We start from the raw sequence: 18910 nt of genomic DNA, 5'->3' as shown, positions 1-18910 counted from the left end.
GACCCAACTATCGTGCAAAGCTGGTTAGAGCGGGCAGCGTTGTGACAGCTACTTGACAGCGCCTCCCCTCTCCCCCCTGCCTCCCCCGTCCACCCGCCTCAAAAGGCCTGAGTTAATAGGCTGCCAGAGAGGACTGTCCACTCACAAAAACCTATTCACCTTTCTCTTCCAATTTACGGGAGCTTGTAGCCGCTCGGCAACCCCTCACCTCGCCCTCGCGTCTCTCCCCCCCGCCACCCCGCCCCCCGCTGTAACACTCGCTCAAGTGTTAGGGCATGGAGCCATGAGATTTAGTGCATGCGAAATCCGTGGGCCCCCGTCGTGCCCGTGCGCGTGCGAGTGCGAGGTTGCAGGTGTGCTTGTGAATTTTGAGTGTGAGCTCGTGAATGTGTACCTGTGGGCGAGCGTGCGCATGTGTCAGCCCCGTACCTGATAAGAGTACATGCGGGTGAGCATATGCGCACGTCTGTACGCATACGCACAGACGCGCGCATATGCGTGTGTGGGAGCGCGTGCACATGCCGGTCACGTGTCAATTTGTGTTTGTTTGTGTACGTCCTTGTGAATATGAGCGCATGTGAGTCAAGATGCAGATGCGTGAGTTTTCATGCGTCTGTGCACCAGTGTGAGTGCGTGTGTACTATATTATTCTGTGTTAGTATGATATCTTAGTCTATACATGTGCATGAGTCTGTGAGTGCGTGTGCGTATACTTTATTACGTGCGTGTCTCTGTTTCCACCCTGCTGTGTGTATATGTACATATGTGTACAAGTGGGGGATCTTTGTCTTTATATTATTCTCCGAGTACGTGCACACGCTCGTCTGTGTGTGGCCAAAGAGGCAGTGTAATCGGCAGGCGTCGAGTGAAACCTCTGGGGAGCGCTGGTGCTGGCGACGTCCCCGCAGGCCGCCAGCGCCAAGCATTTGCCAGGCCCCATCACTGCTCCCCGCCACCTCCGCCGCTGTCTTCCCGTGCCGGGCCGTGCCCTGCTGTGGCCTACGAAGCTGTAAATATTTCTCGCAAAACCCCGGAATCCGTGCCCCGTTCGGCGCCGTCCATCCACCGGAACATAAACGCCGGCGGTGGTTTATGGCTGCTTGCGGAAAATCTGAGTCCCATCGCTCGATCTCAATCTGTCCGCATCTCGCTGCGAGTGACGCGGATCTGTACACAGCCGTGGTCCCACGGGCTTCGTCCGCGATGAGAGGGCAACGGGTGGCCGATCGGACTTGATTTATTTTTTTATTTTATTTTTTTACCCAGTTACTGAGCACAGGCCCAAAGGCTCAAATTGCCAAGCGGCCAACAACAAACAGCACTATCGAAGTTGTAACAGATCAGAGTGCAACACGTTTCTTGAATTGAGCGAGGTTATTAATATTATTTCAAGAGTTTTGGAAAGAGACGATGACGGGAGGCAATTCCAGAGTGGAGCAGTGCAAGGGAAGAAGCCACTCAAATTTTTCATCTTCTTGTTTTTTTCTGGCTCCTAATTATTTAGGTTTTTGTGTGGTGAGCGTCTTGCCACAAGATGACGAACATTCGGTTTGGAACCCTCGCAGAAAGCAGTGCAGAGTCCATACAGCATGTCGGAGAATGGTCTTTTGACCATGCCGCCACAGACTTACAATTGCGTCTTAAGCCAAGTAGGTCGTGCCTGCCACCCGACAGCATGCCCTGCTGTAGATGTGTTCACCACTTGTCTCATTAGTTCACGCAGCTGGACGATGGCCAAGTCAAGTGAGAACTCGCCGTGCTGGTGCACCCGGTTTAATCACGTGCGGCGGAAACTCGGATTCGAACCCAGGATCTCAACGGCGTGTGCTGGCTCGGTGTCTCCGACACGGCCATTATAAACCGTTGAGTCAATCCGGCCACCCATCTGCGTTACTTCACAGCTCCCTCGCGCGCTGCCCCCTCACCCAGCGTGGCCCGGCAAAGCTCGTCACCACCCACGTCGGCACTTTGGCGAAAAGAGCCGGCATCGTGGAACAGTTAATTCATTACACGGCTGGCCGGTATAAATATTTAAGAGGCATGGCGATGGTGATAAAAGGTCTAACTCTTTCTGAAATGCAACGTAAGGGAGATCGGTCCGTATGAGCCTCTCTTTAAATCTTAATGAAGAAGCAAAAGACTGCGGCATTACGCCGCTCGCTACGGACCGCCCTAATGCGCGCGGCTAACGAGGATGGAAAAGGCCAGCGATTGGGCCGGCTTATTACTCATCGGGCCTCTTGACTTTCAAATGACTTTCAAGCATTCTCCAGGCGTGGTTGCCGGAGAGAGAGCATCTTCAGAGGGCGACGTTGCACGTAATGCGCTTGCCGCTTCCTGGAGAGAGCGAGAGCGAGAGAGAGCGAGGGAGAGAAAGTCATGCACATTGCCGGATGGGGTCGGGGTGCCGTTTGTTGTGGATGTAGCGAGCCTCGTCAAGCCCAGCGGCGGCTCCAAGCGCCACTTGGAGGAGGGAACAAAGCGCGCCATGGGTTTTGAAATCAGGGGAGGCACGGAGTGGTGGATTCAGCGAGATTCTGAAATGCGACAATGGTGATGATATTGCGGCAGCCAGTGCCAGCACGACCGCCAGTGCCAGCACCACCAGTAGGACCATTATCACCACGAGCTGCAGGTGCACCACCAGCAGCGCCAATCGCCTTTGCGCTCCACCTATGAGACCGGGTTCTCCTGGGAAGCTGCATTCTCCCCGTAGGGTCTAGAAATCATAGATGACGAAGGCTCTGCCCGCGTATTCCAGTTTTTCGACCAATTCATCTGCACGTGCAACTTTAGATCAGAAAGTTGCTGCTTGCCTCGCGGTTCGTTGCCTCCTCGATCGGGAACCAGCCTTCCACGTTTCACTGTCGTCGGAAGCGCTACCGAAACCAGGCACGCTACCACCCACCGCACGGACCGGTTCGCTGGAACACGGAAGAGGTCTTGGCCACATCATATCCCAGATGAGCGTCTTATCACTCGGGGATTGACCGCCTGCCTGAGCCAGCACCGCTGTTCACATACCCGGAACCTGGCACCGCGCCACCCGCTCCCACCGCCGCGGCTTTGGCAGTAAACGAGCGGGCGGGCGTGCGGGTGGGCGTGTGGGTGGGCGATGAGTTCGTAAATCAGAGCGTCTTCCTCAAGACCAGTATTCATGTTTTCCTCTGTAGGTGGTACTGAGCCACTGATGGAAATTCCGAATTTCCATAGCAGAGGTCAAGTCTATTCATTTCGTGGCACTTAAATTACAAGATGTTTTGAAACCAGCTGACAGCGGGACACGCAATGAGGAGATCTGGAAGAGAACATGGTAGCTGAGTGTTGCAGGCAAAAAAAGTGGTCTCCATGGGTCCGGTGACCAAGGGGAAGAGTAGATGGTGGGATGTTCTTAGGGCAGATCTTGGAGACCATGCGTCTACTGTACACCAGCTGCAGATCTGGGGTAGGGTATAAAGCATTGGCGAGGTGCGTGGCATCAACATCTTTGGCCACGGTGACGTCTTGATCTTGACTCTTGTTTAGCATGCGTGCGGTTTGTGGGCCGAGTTTCACACACACAGCCCAACGGACCACAAAGCCTCCTGCGGTTCGCTCGCCGGCCTTGAAAAGCGCGCGTTCTGCGTCCACATCTGAGCCACCTGTTGCATTATCCGCCAACTCTCGACCCAGCCTGGCGGTGCTGGGCTTGCCAGCGAGAAAGAAGAACGTAGGCCGTGTGGGGGGGTGGCCGCTACACAGGGGCCGTCACGAGCGCCAGTGAGGCGCGCGGGGACGTGCCGTGCCCTCGCCACGCTCGCCCGTCGCCGCTGTTTTGCTTGAGCGTGGGCGCGGACTATCGCATTTCTGGAAGGCAGCGGGGACCCCCCTCCGCCTCGCCGACCGGTGCTCCCGAATTCCCCGCGCCCCCCGCGGAGACCCTGCACCTGCCTAATTGGCCATCTGAGCCGGTGGCGTCCTCTCGCACCATGTTCACCGGAGCGACACTCAGGGGCCGATGATCCTGCTGCCCCCTTCCCACCCCCCCCCCCCCCACTGCCCTTTTGCCTCTCCAGCTCCTCACCCCGACCATTGATTTTTCACAAATTAGAGACACGTGGCTCGCTACACGTAGCGTCTCCACTTTTATGTGAGCGTTCGTTCGTTAGCGAGTTTATGTTTACGTTGTGTTCTTTTTATACAAGCGTGGTGGTAAATATCCCTCTTGGTGAGGGGTACTTGTTTACGCAGCAGAGATTTAAAATTCAAAACGTGGGTCGTGACTCTGTTTTTTTAAGCCTCTGCCCATTGACAGGTTCTTGGCTCAAATGCCCACCATCATTTCACTCCACGCAAACCCCCAACTCTTCCCTCACATCACCCAGCAATGGCGCAGAACATCTCGGGTAAATACAGTACAGAGTTTATTTATTTTGCAAAATCTAATCTGACGTTAACTGAATAGATGCGTGTTCGTTCCGGACACAGGTGCCTTCGTGTTCCACTTCCATATGAAGCAAGCCACGTGGCGCATCGCGTCACTGCCTTCGAGGCGCTCTGGCCATCTCTCGCGCTGCACGACAAGCGGGTTTATTTTCGAGTCGTACTGCGGGCTGTTCGGCAAGATGTCCGACGTTCCCCTCCACGTGCTGGGAGCTTGTTCAGGATCTGAATAGTTACCCAAAGCTCCCAAGACAAGGAGAAAAACGTCGGGCATCGTGCGGAACGGCACGCGGCACAACCCGAAAGCACAGCACGGAGCTGTGCGACACAACCGCGACAGCTCCATGCACAGCAGCGTCCTCGTTCAATTTGTTAATCTTCAGAGGCCTCTAGTGGGAGAGCGCCGCTATTGCAAGCGATGCTTGCCCTTCTGCCCCTTCCGTGGTCGCTTGACCTCGGCGTTTTCTCTGCTCCGTCGATGGTGACCTTGGCTTGCGCGACGGTGCGAGATGGGACGTGAAGGTGGCAGGGGTTAGGGGTGACGTTCCCCCGGAGGAGTGAGCGGTCTTGCGGACGGGCGTGATTTAGCGGCGCCGCAAAAGTCCAATTTGTTTCCAGAAGCCGGCTGCGTGAGCTTGGCCTTCTTTCAATATCGGCAGAGCTTTGAACCACCGTGAAAAGAATGCATCTTACAATGTAATACAATTTGGAGCTCAAGATGATTGTGTGGACACGGTGGGGATTTCATTTTATCGGGAGAGGCAGGCGATGTGTCACTTTGTGAGTTAATGGGTCTCTGTCATCGTGGGTCTCTGTGTCTATGGGTCTCTACATGGCTATGGGAATATATGTGGGTTTAGTGGCATCTGTGCGAGTCTGTACAATACAAGTGGGATTTCTATTGCGTATAAATGCGACCGCTTGTCAAGATGCTGTATGAGCACTGTGGGCATGTTTTATAAAACGAGGCAGTCAATCATAGAGACTAGACTAACAGAGCGACCCATAGACTCGCATAGACGCACAGGGAGCCATCGACTTTTGATAGAGATCAACAGATTTGCATAGAGACCCACAGACTCGCACACATTCCTCTAGACTCCCATCAAAGACCCACGGACTCGCATAGGGACCCACATATTGACATACAATCAAATTTTGGATTTATACATGGGGAGTCTAAAACGTGACCGTCTAAACAGCGGCAAACTTATTGAGCGAAGAGCGCTGACGTTTTGAGGTGTTGTAGAGGTGCGTTTGAAGATGGGACAATAAATAAATTAACGGCTTTCGCTCTGACGGCACGTACAAAAGTGATGGACCGGCACCCGGCTGCCCAATTTGAAGGTGACGAGTCTGCGGCCACGCTGTAATCTCGCATAAAATCGGCAGAAATGAGAGATTTCGGTAGGGCCGGGTGGATCGTGCGGAGGAACGTGCCTCCCGAGACGCCTCCGCCCTGCAGGGTGTGCGCGGCGGTGCGTGCTGCGTGCGTGCTGCGTGCGTGCTGCGTGCGTGCTGCGTGCGTGCTGCGTTCTGCGTGCGTGCTGCGTGCGTGCATGCGTGCGTGCTGCGTGCGTGCGCACGAGTCGGGAGCATGTTCCCCAAGGGCGTTGATTCACGAGCGTGCGTCTGTGTGCGCATGTGTGTCTGCAGTAGCGCAACGGTTAACGCTACGAACCCAGGGACCCAAGTTCGATTCTTGTGCGTGCTTATGTGTTCGCGTGAAATGCGGGTATGTAGATGTGTATTTTTTGTCTTTATGTTTGTATACGTACAAACAGGCGTGTTTATGTGTGCGTTCATGTGTATATTTACGTGTCCATTCGTGTGTGTGTTCATGTTGCTCTCCGGGTGTGGGGAGCGGTGGCGAAGTGGTTAGCACACTGCGCTGCAAATCCAGAAACCTGAGTTTGATTCCCGCTCACGAACAAAATCAGTTCCGATTATATGAACTGATTCTGATCCTCCCTTAGGTAGATTCAGCCTTAAACGAATACCTAATATGTGTGTAAACATCGGCACTGGGTAGAATCCCTACCCTCTCGTGTGCCGTGCCGGCCTTAATAGGTGCTCGCTGACAGCACTTGCCCCCAACAGCCTGTTCAAGTCTACACAAAGAATCCTTGTCACTGTCGTTTGTATATGTGTGCATGCATGAGTGCGGTCGCACGTGTGTGTGTGTGTGTGCGTACATCCACGTGTGTGTGCGCGCTTGTGCGTGTTGTCCCCAGGGTGCCGTGGTTGTGGAGAAGTCGGTCCAGGACCTCATGAACCTGGTGCATGACCTCAGCGCCTACTCGGACCAGTTCCTGCACATGATCTGCATCAAGCTGCAGGAGTACCGCGCCATGTGTCACGCGGCGTACAGGTGCGGTGCGCCATGTGTTCTACAGGTGCCGTGTGCCACGCGGTGTAGAGGTGCCGTGTGCTACCGTGTAAACAACTGGGCTTCCGACTGGATGCATTACCTGACTCGCTGTTGTGCGAAGAGAACTCGGCTTCCGACTGGACAAATGACCTTACTCACTATTGGACAAGGCACATGTTTCACTGTTAAGCCGTGAGCTCACTCACTATTGGACAAGGCACATGGCTCCCTGTTAAGCCGTGAGCTGACTCACTATTGGACAAGGCACATGTTTCACTGTTAAGCCGTGAGCTCACTACTAAAAGGTATGGAAGCCGGCTAACAATCGGGCAGTCGGTCTGTCGTTCAGCTCGGCAACATGTAAACACCATGTGATTCACCACGTTCATTCGCAGTTTTTATTTCATCATCGCGATGTAGTTTTTTAACACGCTCCCGCATCCGCGCGTTTGTGCCGACGGGCGCGCGTGCCGCAGTGATTCCCGTCCGCCTCCGCCCTCCCCCCCCTCCCCGCGTTGTCACTTCACTCAGGGCCCCGACACATGCACCCGCCAACTCCCAGCCGTGCCAAGCCACGATCGCTCGCAGCCTCCTGCTCCTCCTCCTCCTCATGATTAACGCTCGCCGTAGTGGAAGGAGAGCAGACGTAACAGCGGCAATTAATCTGTCATTACACTAACTCGGCTTTTGTCGCGACTGTGCCCTTCTGATTAACGGCCACGGTTAGCACGCCCGGCGCTCCCCCCGTCCCCCCCCCCCTCCCCCGGCGGCAAGGCCCCTGTAACCTGGCACGGTCGGTGGTGCCACGGAGAAAGCAGTAGGGACCTCAAACTCGCGTCAGAGGCGCGATGCGCAGCCTGGTTATCTACGCGACAAGAGGTGTGCGGTCGGATTGCATCTTCTCTCCAAGTTGTTCGCCGCTCGAGTCTGTGAACGAATGTGTTGGGCTCGGCAGTCGGGCGGAACGTGACTCGCCAGTGCTCGGCTCACTCGTTCAAATCCCTGTCGGGGGTCAACTCGGCCAATCACCCCTCCCAGAGTAGATACAACAAGTACCTCTTTGTGAGATGTCAACAGTGGCTGTTTTGTTGGATAGACTGGCCTTTATCATAGGAATGTGGAATTTTCACTGATATGAGAACCCCCCCCGCCCCCCACCAGTGCTGCTACTGCCGGTAGTGCCAGGGTACCCAGAGGCATTCCATTAACAGGCTGTGACCTGCTGAGCAAACTCAATTGCCTTGCAGCCACTTCCAAGATTTCCATGTTTATACAAATGCCATTAAGAAGCATTGATTTGGAAAGCCCACAGGATTTTAGATTAAATGGTTTATTCGTCTTCCGGGGATTAAACACCTTTGTCTTTTTTACATGTATACATTTGTAATAAATTGTCCCTGCTCCATTGGCCCATACGTATGTTTGATTACATTACAATAATTAAATCAGGAATGCGCTTTATTTGCTCGCAGAAGGATGCCGGCGCCAACAGCCTCGCCGCACGCTTTCACGGCGGCCATTAACAACGACCCCCGGCGCGGTCGTTCGCTAGAGCCGGCCATCGTGCGCCTGCGTCACGACCCACATTTGATAAAATCACCTGCGGGCACCGCCGTGATGAAAGGCAGCGGCCGACATGCCGGGCGATAAGGCGGCCGTCGCCGCCGACATTTTAACACGCATTATTTATTTACTCCGCACGTTTTTTTAAGAGCGCCGCTTTTAACGAAGCTCTCGGGGCGGCACGCAGGAGGCGGGGGGGCGGGGGCTGTCTGGAGGCCCCGGGGGCGGCCGTGGGCCCCACTCGTCGATCGCGCCCCGCCGTGAGTGCCCGCCTCTCAAGGTTACGCGCCGCCTGAAGGCCGCGCCGCTATCTCTGTAACGGGATATGTCACTGAAGCTAAAGGTTAGCTCCATTAGCGGCAGCCTCTATCGGTTATCGGATTAAGAGCCTGGCGAGGACCGTGCGGGCGGTGGGGAGGGGGGGGAGCGGACTTAGCCTCGGCCTAATTGACTGAAAAGAAGTAGCTCAACTCCGAAACAATTTACTTACCGGCTGTCATTTTCCGGCGCATCTTATTATGCCGTACGTACGGCATCATTTTGCCAGGATGAGCCACTCGCTCCGTAACACAATTAAAGCGCACGAAATGAAACCAATTACAGCTCGTTGAGCCCGCTCCCCGCTTTATTAACCCCGCGAGCGACGCCCCGTCGCGGGGTGCCACGGCCCGTTCCGATGGCGATACCCGACGGACGCGACGCTCGTTTTTTCCCAGCGCCGCCGCTGGGAAAAAACGAGCCCGCGGGCGTGCCGTCCAGGGCACGGGGCCCTTCCGCCGAGGGCCGCCGCTGTCGGAAAGCGTGTAGTTGATCTGGCGAGGGCCGCACGGATCGCGGTGGCGCTGGTCTATGGCGTGGCGGCAGTTGCGGCGGTGACGTGGTTAATTCGAAGGCGTGTGATTCTCATTAAAAGCCTGTCTCGCTGCTAATCCGTCAGGAGTCGCGTGTTTGTTACTTTCCTATGAGGAGCGGCGGGGCCTGGACTTATCCGCATCGACAAGGGGATTATCGAGATCACGACGCACATTTAAATTCAGACGCATTTATTTATTTTATCTTTTTGTTCGTTCCGTTAAAGCCGCTGTCCCGGGCGCTGTGCGACATGTCGCTCGAGTGCACGTAAAGGGCGCGCGGGCGCGCACGCGATATACGTTTACTGCGGGCTGCGGGAATGTTTCTGCTGGAGACGGCGTAATGAGCGCATCATTTGTAACCTAATGGAGAAATGCAGGCCACTAATGTTGGCCGTTAGAATTAAATGTGACTGAAATTATGTTAATGATGATTGTAGCGACCTTAATGAGAGCGCTGTTTTCAGAATTAATGGCACCGCTAATGGAAACACACGTACGCGTCGAGTATCTGGTGCAAGCCTCCGACTGAGCTGTGAATCCAAAAACCAGCCGGGGACTGGAACAAATAATCGGTAGAACCGTCGGTGCAAATATGTTCGGCGACAATCTGAAACGTTCCCTAGACATTTATAGACATCTGCAGGCATCATTAGGCATTCACAGACGTTTAAGTCTATCCAGAGACACCGTAAAACATTCACAGACGTTCATGCACATTTTCAGACATTGCAAAATATTCACAGACAATCAGACACTAACTCATTTAGATCATTCAGAAACATCCATAGACATGTTGACGGGTTGAGAGACATTCACAAACTTTCAGACACTTTCAGAGACATAGCTCAAAAACTTTCCTGAAAGATGCCCGACACATTAAATTACTCCCACCCCACTCACATTAGTCACCATTTGTTCTCCACTCAATAATTGTGCTATGGTTAGCCAGGCACCTGCCATAGGAATGTGGAATTTCTGTGAACAGGAGAATGAGTGCCATGCTCATTTGAACAGCTCTACCATGCCATCTCTCCTCCACACTCCATAATGCATCGACAAGCTCACCAAAGCAGCAGCAGCAGCACGAGTGAAAAATCTTGCTGGACCACCAAGGCTCGCTCCCAGGGTCACCACCCTCAACAAGAGGGCGATATACGACGCTCTCCCCAGTCTTGTCAGTTTCATTGTAGCGATTAAAATACTCTACTACTCGGAACGATGTTTTTACACGTAGCGCCTCCCCTCTTCCGTTCTTGTCGGACATTCTTCTTCCCATGAAATATTCCAGTTTTTGTTTTGCGCACCTTGGAGGTGGTGCTCTTCTGGCAACGCCCCGACTGACCTCTGTTCCGACCCCCTGCCACCCCATGCCGCCCGCACGGCCGCTGACAGGAACATCGTGGCGGTTCACTCGGAGGACCGGCTCGTGATCAGTGCCTCCTGGGCCAAGGACGATGACATCACGCGGCTGCTCAAGTCTCTGCCCAACTGGACCAACCTGGCGCAGGCCAAGCAGCCCCGCGCTCGCGGGCAGCAGGGCGACACCAACGAGGAGGAGTACACGCGGTGAGTGCGCAGCTACAAAGGCAAAGGTCCCCCCTATAGCGTTTAACAGTGTTGGGGAAAGTGCTGTTAGCGAGCACCTGTTGTTGTCAACGCGGTGCCCAAGGGGATTGTGGGGTATGGCCAGCAACACACTGGCCACTCATTGAAGCCAAGGGAGGCCCAGGATCAATTCAATGCAGATATCACTTTCCGCCAATATAATAAGCCTCGACTAAGAATCAAATTCAGGTCACCAGGTCCACGAAATGGCTCTCGCCGTCTAAAAAAGTGACAGACGAGTCGTTATCCAGATGATGTCATGCTGTGGGTGTCACCTGCAAATGTTCTCATACAAAATGCCCGCAGTGACATCACTAACATCAACGTGACAGATCACCGGACTGTAAAACTTAAGTCTCTTCTTCCTCATTAACCAAACTTCACACTTGTACTTGACAGTTTTGAGACATTCAATCTGGGTGCTAATTTAGGAGAAGAGTTTCTTTAATTATTTTCTCCACAGTTTTGTCCAAATCGCGTGCCATTGGCATCACGTCATTAGATGCAGAATCTGAAACTCTCACGGAAGCGGATGTCACAGCTACCTCCGAGATCCCGTTGTGATCGTTGTTCAACACAGTAAGGAGGGGGCGGGGGGAAGCAGCACTTTCCCAGCCGCTCCGCCACCGCCGGCCTGCGTTTACATCCTCACTGGTCGTGCAGAGCAGTGTAGGTTGACTGGAAGACTTCCTCCTCACCGTGTCCACAAAGACAAACATCCCCCCGATTGCCTGTAGGCAAGTTCTGTTACTGAGCACCTATGAAGGCCGGAACGGCACCACGCCCGGCCGCCTTAATCTACCCAGTGGTGATGTTTACGCATCGCACCAGGTTCTCATTTGAAGGGAGGCCCAGAACCGGTTCGGATAATTGTCACTGGCGTTGGCCGTGAGCGGGAATCGACATCGGGTCGCCGGGTTCATAGCGCAGCGCGCTAACCACTACACTTCCACTGCCTGTGCGCACGCACACGTTGATCACGTCCTGCCAAATGCTCGCAAGTTGATCAGAGGGGCACAGGGGCCCGTTGTTTGTAAGCCAGAAAAATAAACTTTGAGCTGGCTGCAGACTAATGAGGGTTGCTCATTACAGGCCGAGGCTGCCCTTCCTACCGCTGGTGCTGCTGCCACATCCTAACTACGCTTTAATCATCAGGTTTTTCTTGAAATAATTTATGTTTATTTTTTCTGAAAGCTGCGAATGAATTTGCCATTTTTACACAAGAACTAAATGAGTTTTGGGTGCAGGACGATATTCGAAATTTGACGAAGTGGATTTAATTACCTCTCCCTCCATGGCTGGAAAGCCCTCCTGAGCTCTCTCGGCCTGTCTCCGAGACACGGATCGTTATTGTGAATCATCACCATTAGCGCGATTGATGCCGAGAAACTTGAGCGAGGCAATTAATGCACGACGAAGGTGAGACAAAGGGTTGCTCCCCAGCGGCTCCAATTATGGAAGATTAATGGTGGAGCCGGGGAGGTGTGCAACCCTACTCGCGCACGACCGAGCTCCGACGTTACATTAACCGGTCGGCGGGCGCGCGGCAGCGCAGGTGCGTGTGCCGTGCCGTCCGGTTCGCGCCTCCTACGCCGGCAGCCCACGGCCTCCCCCGTGGGGTCGCTGCGAACATTCGGAGCGGCGCGGCTCGTCGGGGGCGCGGTGACGGCCGGGAGGCCGAGGGCCGCCACCCGCCCCCGCCGGATCCTCGATCGTTTCCCCGCGGTTCGCGCGACTCGTAGGGGCGGCGGGAAGCCGGCCCGTCGGACCGGAGCGGCGGCGCGGCCGAGGGGGCGGTCTCGTTGAGGGGAGCGTTAAACTGTCCGATTGTTTCGCCGTCCCCCAGATGGATTCCCTCCGTCGAGGCCGCGTTGGAGCTAGCAAATAGCAATTTTACAATGTAATTAAATTGAAGATGGGGGTCAGGCCGCGGGTAGGGGGAGGTGACGGGGAGGGAAATGGGCAGAGGAGGAGACCGTCCTTATGGCGCGTGAAAAAAAGATTAATTTTCATAATGTTCTGGCCGCCGCCTTAATTGTAATTGTATTGGTGCCGAGCGCGGGAGACGCGCTCCCCGTCGTTAATAACGGCGGGGCGCTACGATTATTCGTGCTTAAGAAGCCGCGGTTGGCAGAGTACTTCTGTTCCTCGTTATAAATAGTGGTAATTGGACTTTACGAGGTTTTAAAAGGCATAACTTTAAGGGGTTTTGCTTGTCCCCACAAGCGCTCCACTCGTTCACTTCGCTACGCCGGCACTTCTCACAACGCCAAGCGCATGTACCGTTTCCTGGTCCTATACCACGATGTTTCCGCAGAGATGGAAACGGCAGTAAATGTGAGAGGCTTAAAGTGTCAGTGTGTGCGAGTGCGAGAGAGTGTGAGAGTATGTGTGAGCCAGTGTTTGTGTGACCCGCCTCCACGTGTGCCGTGCCGGCCTTCATAAGGCTAGCTAACAGCACTTACCCCAAAAGTCTGTGAAGGCTATACAGGGTACCTTTATATTTGTTTGTGGCAGTAAACATTGCTGCTGCAGGATGAATAGGTGTCATTCCTTGACATCCACATTTACATTGCGACCAATGCTTACATCCGCACGTTTGTTTTGCTGTGCTTGTACGAGTGGGAGGTGTCCTCCAGGGAGGGGGGGCTCCGGCGGGGGGGAGTGAGATTTGCGTTCGCACCACGCACGCCAAAACAAACGGACAAATCGCTCAAAACAAAACAAACCTTCGGGAATTCAATTAAATTACCGGTAAGCAAAATGTGCATCATTGGGTCCATTTGTCAGGCCAATTATCCTTGTCACCGGCTTGCCATTAATTACCAACGAAACGTTAGCGGAGCGGTTATCGGTGTGGCGGATGTCAATTTACGTGATGTCCGAGCGACGCCGCCCGGCTGATTGAGCGCGTGAGAACAAATTCAACGTTCGCCTTCATCCGGCCGTGTTTGGCCCTGGCACGTCGCCGCCTCCTCCGTCTGCGACCGTAAACCTCCCGCGGAAATTCCACGTTCTCATGGCGAGGGTTAGTCGGGCGTAAAGACGGCCATTGCAGAATCGCGACGGAAGGTTCTAGGCAGCGCAGCCAATGCCCGTCTCCCTCGTGCACGGCATCTGTCTCGGTGAGGTTATTGATTTGTGTTGATATTTGTTTCACTTCAGTTTGTAAAGTGATCTCACTTGCAATTGAAATGTTTCTTTATGGCGTTTGACATGGCTGTGTTTTACAATTGTTACGGTTTCTGCCCTTGTCTCTTTATTCGTTTTTGCAACTCAGGTCTCCCTTAAGAGAGCGGCGTTTAGCGTAATGGGGCTGTCTACGTCGCTCTGTCAATCCACTGCTAGATGAGGGCCTCCCCACACCGCACCGATTGTGGCGGCTATATTACCATCCTGTACCGCGATGGTCAGTGCCGGTTGGTGAAGGCAAGAATAGCTAAACATGGAGTCATAGCAGTACAGTACAACAATAGATGTTGCTGCACTGCCGTGTACTTCCCACCATAGAGCACCACACTCTATAATGCCCCTGCTTAGCTTCTGAGATCTCTGACGAGATCGGGCGCATTCCAGATGATTTGATGGGAGGAATTCTCATAAACATCGTCTCTACCACTGCGTGGGATGTCGCTGCCGTGCTACGCCGGAGCTCTCCGGCACACTTGTGGGTCCTACTCTACGGCATTGGGCACGATGTCCAACGTCTCGCTCCACGTGCCCGGACCTTGTTCAGGAAAATCACATTACTCCCAATTGAATAAATTGCCAACCCTTGACCGGGATTTGAACTCTGCACATTCAGTCCACGAATCCGGCTTGCTTACCGCCGTTACCGTTTGTCCGCCTCCAGCGCCATCAACGCGAAGGAGTCGGACGTGCTGACGGGGAACCTGGGGGAGCAGCTCATCCCAGAGCAGGCCATCCTGCGCGACCCCGGCGACCTCAAGGCCCTCGCCAACCTCCACGAGAGCCTCGAGTGGCTCGCCAGCCGCCTCAACGGCTTCCTGGCCGACATCCCCGCGGCCCCCGGTACGCGACGACGTGGCCGTGGGGCCTGCAGGCGGTGCAACCGTGCCGGGCGGGCGGGGGATGGGCCACTTGCAGGGTGATGAAGTGTTTGTTGGGGCCAGTCACTTGTCCAGGAGATGGGGGCCCCGTTTAACTCCCTGCACCGGCTCCCATGGCGACTTCGCCACGGAGCACTTCGGGGGCACGCACGGCGAGGAAGTTCACGCGCCTCACACACTCGCCGCACGCAAACCGCACACACGCGCACCGCGTCACCGCTGCTCACGCGCACGAGACAAAGATCCCCCCTGTAGTTCCTAAACGGACTTTTGCGGCAAGCGTTGTTAGCGGGTAGCACCTATGAATGCCGGCACGGCACACTAGGAGGTGGGTGGTCAGCACCAAGCCCGGCCGCCTTTGTCTTCATTGGTACCTACAATCCAACGTCATTTATGAACCCCGATTGATGCACTGCAGGATTCACGTATTTTCGCAAAACATCATCCCTTACTGTGGCGCCACAATCCACCTCGCTCATACACATGCCGCGCACACACGCGCACACACGATTGTTGTGACCTGCAGCATGTAACGTGAGCGGGAACCCTTCTTGCACATCACCGTGAGCGTTGACACCTCTGCGCTGTTATTTACTCACTTAGTCTCGGCTGTTGAGTTGAGAGAGGCAGCCAGCCTTTACACTGACGCGCTCGGCTGTGAATGGATCACGTGTTTCTGGGAACCTAGCGCCTTTTGAGTGGGATGGATGGATATTTTGCCAGCTTGTGTTCATGTCAACAACATCTATACCCTACCCAACAGCGCAAACAAGTCCCCCCATCGGCGTCACCCGGAATCCAATCCCCGTGTCCGAATGCACACCATCGTTTGTTCCCTTGTTTCCCTGTGCCTCTGTGTCTCCGTGTCCCCGTGTCCCAGTGTTCACGTGCCCCTTTGTTCCTCGTATCCTAACTCCGTGTTTCCGTTTCACCATATCCCCGTGCTCACATTAACCCCATGCCCCTATGTCCACATATCCTCGCACCCCTGTATCACATTCTCTCTGCGCCCTCACGTCCTTACGTCCTTGTGTCTGCTTATCTTCACGTCCTCCGTGTCTCCACATCGCCGCGTCCCCTCTATCCCAGCGCCCCCGTATCTCCACGTCACCACGACCACGTGTCCACCTGTCCCCATACCTCCATATCTCTGTACCCCGATACGAAGTCATCACCTTGTCCCTGTGCCCCCATGCCCTCCCTCGTGCCCCCACGTCTCCGGCCCGTGCGCGTGCCCGCGTCGCCCCCCCCTCCGCACCCCAGTCCAGGACACGATGTCGCCCGCTGGCTCGGAGTCGAGCCCCGACAAGGACCTTCTGTCGGTGCCCGAGCAGATCCTGAACACGCTGTGGGGGCTGACGCGCGAGTTCCAGGACATGGCGGACCGCTGTCTGCTCGTGCTGCACCTGGAGGTCAGGTGAGCGGCCGCCACCTTCTCCCCCCGCCCCGCCGGCCCTCCGCTGGACTCCGCCGATGCCACGTGCGCAGCTTCTCGTTGCGGGATCGAGAGGGGTGGTCCCGACTCAGGAAGGCCTCCGACCAGCAGTGGATTGATCGAGGCTGGTGATGACGATACAGCTCGTCATCAGTCTACTGCGGAGTGTCACCGTGCCACGTCACTTCCAATCCTGACACTGTAGGAGTGCCAAGGCCTTGGTGCTCCGTTGGGTCTGAGATCAATCAACCATTGGCTTGTGTGAACAGCCAATATTTCCAATCCATTGCTGGATGAGGGTCTGCCCTCCCCCATTGTAACCATTGTGGAATGCCTCTCGTGCGGGTGCAGTGGGGTCAAGTGTGGGTACTCCCACCTCTTCCAAGACATCTGGCCAGCGTGGTGGAAGAGTAGGCCAAATACCCTCTAGAGGCACTCGTCGAGTTCCCCTTAGTGGAGGCCCTCCCACCAGCAGCAGCGTGAGTAAGCATTTGCAGGGCTCCGCCTTGACCTCTCGCTTGTACGTGTGCGTGCGTTCATGTCTCCCAGGGTGCACTGCTTCTATTACCTGATCCCCCTGGCGAAGCAGGGCAACTACGCGATTGTGGCGAACGTGGAGAGCATGGACTATGACCCGCTGGTGGTGCGGCTCAACAAGGACATCTGCGCCGTCGAGGAAATGATGAACGCCAGCCTGCAGCTCCACAAATTCCAGTACATCTTCGAGGGTGAGCCGGCGTGTGGACGAGCGTGCGTGCGAGCGTGCAAATGGGTGAACCGGAGTCTTCACAGATTGTCTTACCAAAAATGTGTTAAATTATCACATTTCGGGGTCATAAGTTTGGAGAAGTGGGCTTCAAAGAAGAGCCGGCGCATGCAGACTGCAAAACTTTGTTCATTACAGGCTTAAAGAATCACCTATCCAGCGTGGGCTACGAGCGAATACGTTCGTTTCAACGGAGGTTGATAGCGTCGACGCGTCAGTTCGTCTGTCTGTCTGAGACGGGGGGGGGGGGGGGGGTCACGATAACTCTCGCACAGCTGATGACTCTCACATGCATGATTCTCTGCGTGTATCCTAAATGTAAAAATCGATTTTAATCCGTGAATCGGCACCGCATCACCGCGCGCCGCGATAGACAAACCCGGCGGGGTGGGGGGGGCGGCGGTGGCTCGTCACGCTCGCTGCGTCCCCGCATCCCCCGCGTTCCGTAACCTCTTCCGCTCTCGTCGCCTGCAGGCCTGGGTCACCTCATCTCCTCCATCCTGATCAACGGCGCCCAGCACTTCAAGCGCATCAGCGAGTCCGGCATCAAGAAGATGTGCCGCAACATCTTCGTGCTCCAGCAGAACCTGACCAACATCACCATGTCGAGGGAGGCCGACCTCGACTTTGCACGGTGAGCGGCCAGGGTTCAGTGACCGCGACCTTTTTGCCGCGTCCCATCGACAGCAAAGTGCGGGCGGTTGGTATGCGGCGCTCTGTGTCAGCCATCGTAATGCCCAGTGCAACAACGGCGGGGATTGCTCGCTCGCGAGCGATAAGTGTTTAGAATTAACAACGCACGCAGAGGTGTGCACAAACGTACATTTCTGGCGTGCGTAAGGCGCGCACAGCCTTTGCGCACGATGCGAAATCCATCGGCATTTCCTGAAGTGCATTATGGTCCTATCGTCCTATCTCACCAAAATACATTTGATCGCAGTAGCAATGATAGACAACTGTTGAACGCATACTGCGTTGCCAGTGTTGCACAAGCACAATTAAAACATTGATCACCTATTGATTATCATTCTGCTTATTTACCCAAGAAAGCTTGACTGAATCTCAAGACTATTTTTCAAGAAGGTCCTGTCAAGTTATCGCAGTAGGGGGGCGATTTTGCTGCTACCGTGTGTGATCCCAAGTGAGTAATATTCAGGCAATGTTTCAGCATTGGGATGGGTGGCCAATACCGGTTGCATTGTTTTTGTTTAGCTATGGGAGGAAACCGGAGAACCCAGAAGAAACCCATGCAGAGCAGGGGGGAGAATATACAAATTCCTCACAGACAGGCGCCAGAGTCGGGAATCAAACCCAGGCTCTCGGTTTGTTTAACAACGGTGGCCTGCAAAAGGAAAACGTAATTGGCGACGTGATGTAAAATGGCTCTAGTTCACAGCGTGACGTATTTACAAGAGAAGAGTTGTTTGCTCTTTAAAAGGGAAGGCTTCTGATGCTAATGAGCTGATTTACATGAAGGTCCAGACCAAGGTAGAGAGAGGTGGGGGAGGTGTGTGGGGGGGGTGAATCTTGCGAGCAGCCGGCTAAAGGCACCGCTTTATATTTTAGGCGCAATTTCAAAACGTTTTTTGCGTCAAACCCCACAGGGGCCGCCTCAACCGCGCGCCCCCCCCCCCCCCCCCGCCCGCGCCCCGTTTGGCCGGGGGTCACAAACGGCAACCCGTGTTGGCACTCCATGCCGCATCGCCCACGCGGAACGCGGCCTCCTGCGCGCTGCCGGTGGGGTGGGGGGGTGCACTCGGTGAGCCGCGCAAATCACCTCGAGCGCGGAGGCTCGTTACGCCGCTCTGCGCTCGAGCCACGGGC

At 54.9% G+C, this 18910-nt stretch overlaps 1 protein-coding gene across 2 annotated transcripts in view; it reads left to right on the top strand.

Annotated features, from left to right (window-relative positions):
• EXOC4 (exocyst complex component 4) overlaps positions 1-18910 on the top strand; it is a 121805-nt gene that overhangs the window by 82794 nt on the left and 20101 nt on the right. For both annotated transcript variants that reach the window (XM_078861135.1, XM_078861134.1), the window contains exons 12-17: positions 6657-6793; positions 10603-10776; positions 14669-14847; positions 16149-16302; positions 16870-17048; positions 17561-17720. In XM_078861135.1, coding sequence (XP_078717261.1) covers positions 6657-6793; positions 10603-10776; positions 14669-14847; positions 16149-16302; positions 16870-17048; positions 17561-17720 — 983 coding nt within the window. The remainder of the gene's footprint in view (positions 1-6656; positions 6794-10602; positions 10777-14668; positions 14848-16148; positions 16303-16869; positions 17049-17560; positions 17721-18910) is intronic.

This window comes from Lampetra fluviatilis, chromosome 11 (genome assembly GCF_964198595.1).
Source record: "Lampetra fluviatilis chromosome 11, kcLamFluv1.1, whole genome shotgun sequence".
Lineage (NCBI taxonomy): Eukaryota > Metazoa > Chordata > Hyperoartia > Petromyzontiformes > Petromyzontidae > Lampetra > Lampetra fluviatilis.
The sequence above is the reverse complement of the archived record's forward strand: the minus strand, read 5'-3'. Positions and strand labels throughout refer to the sequence as shown.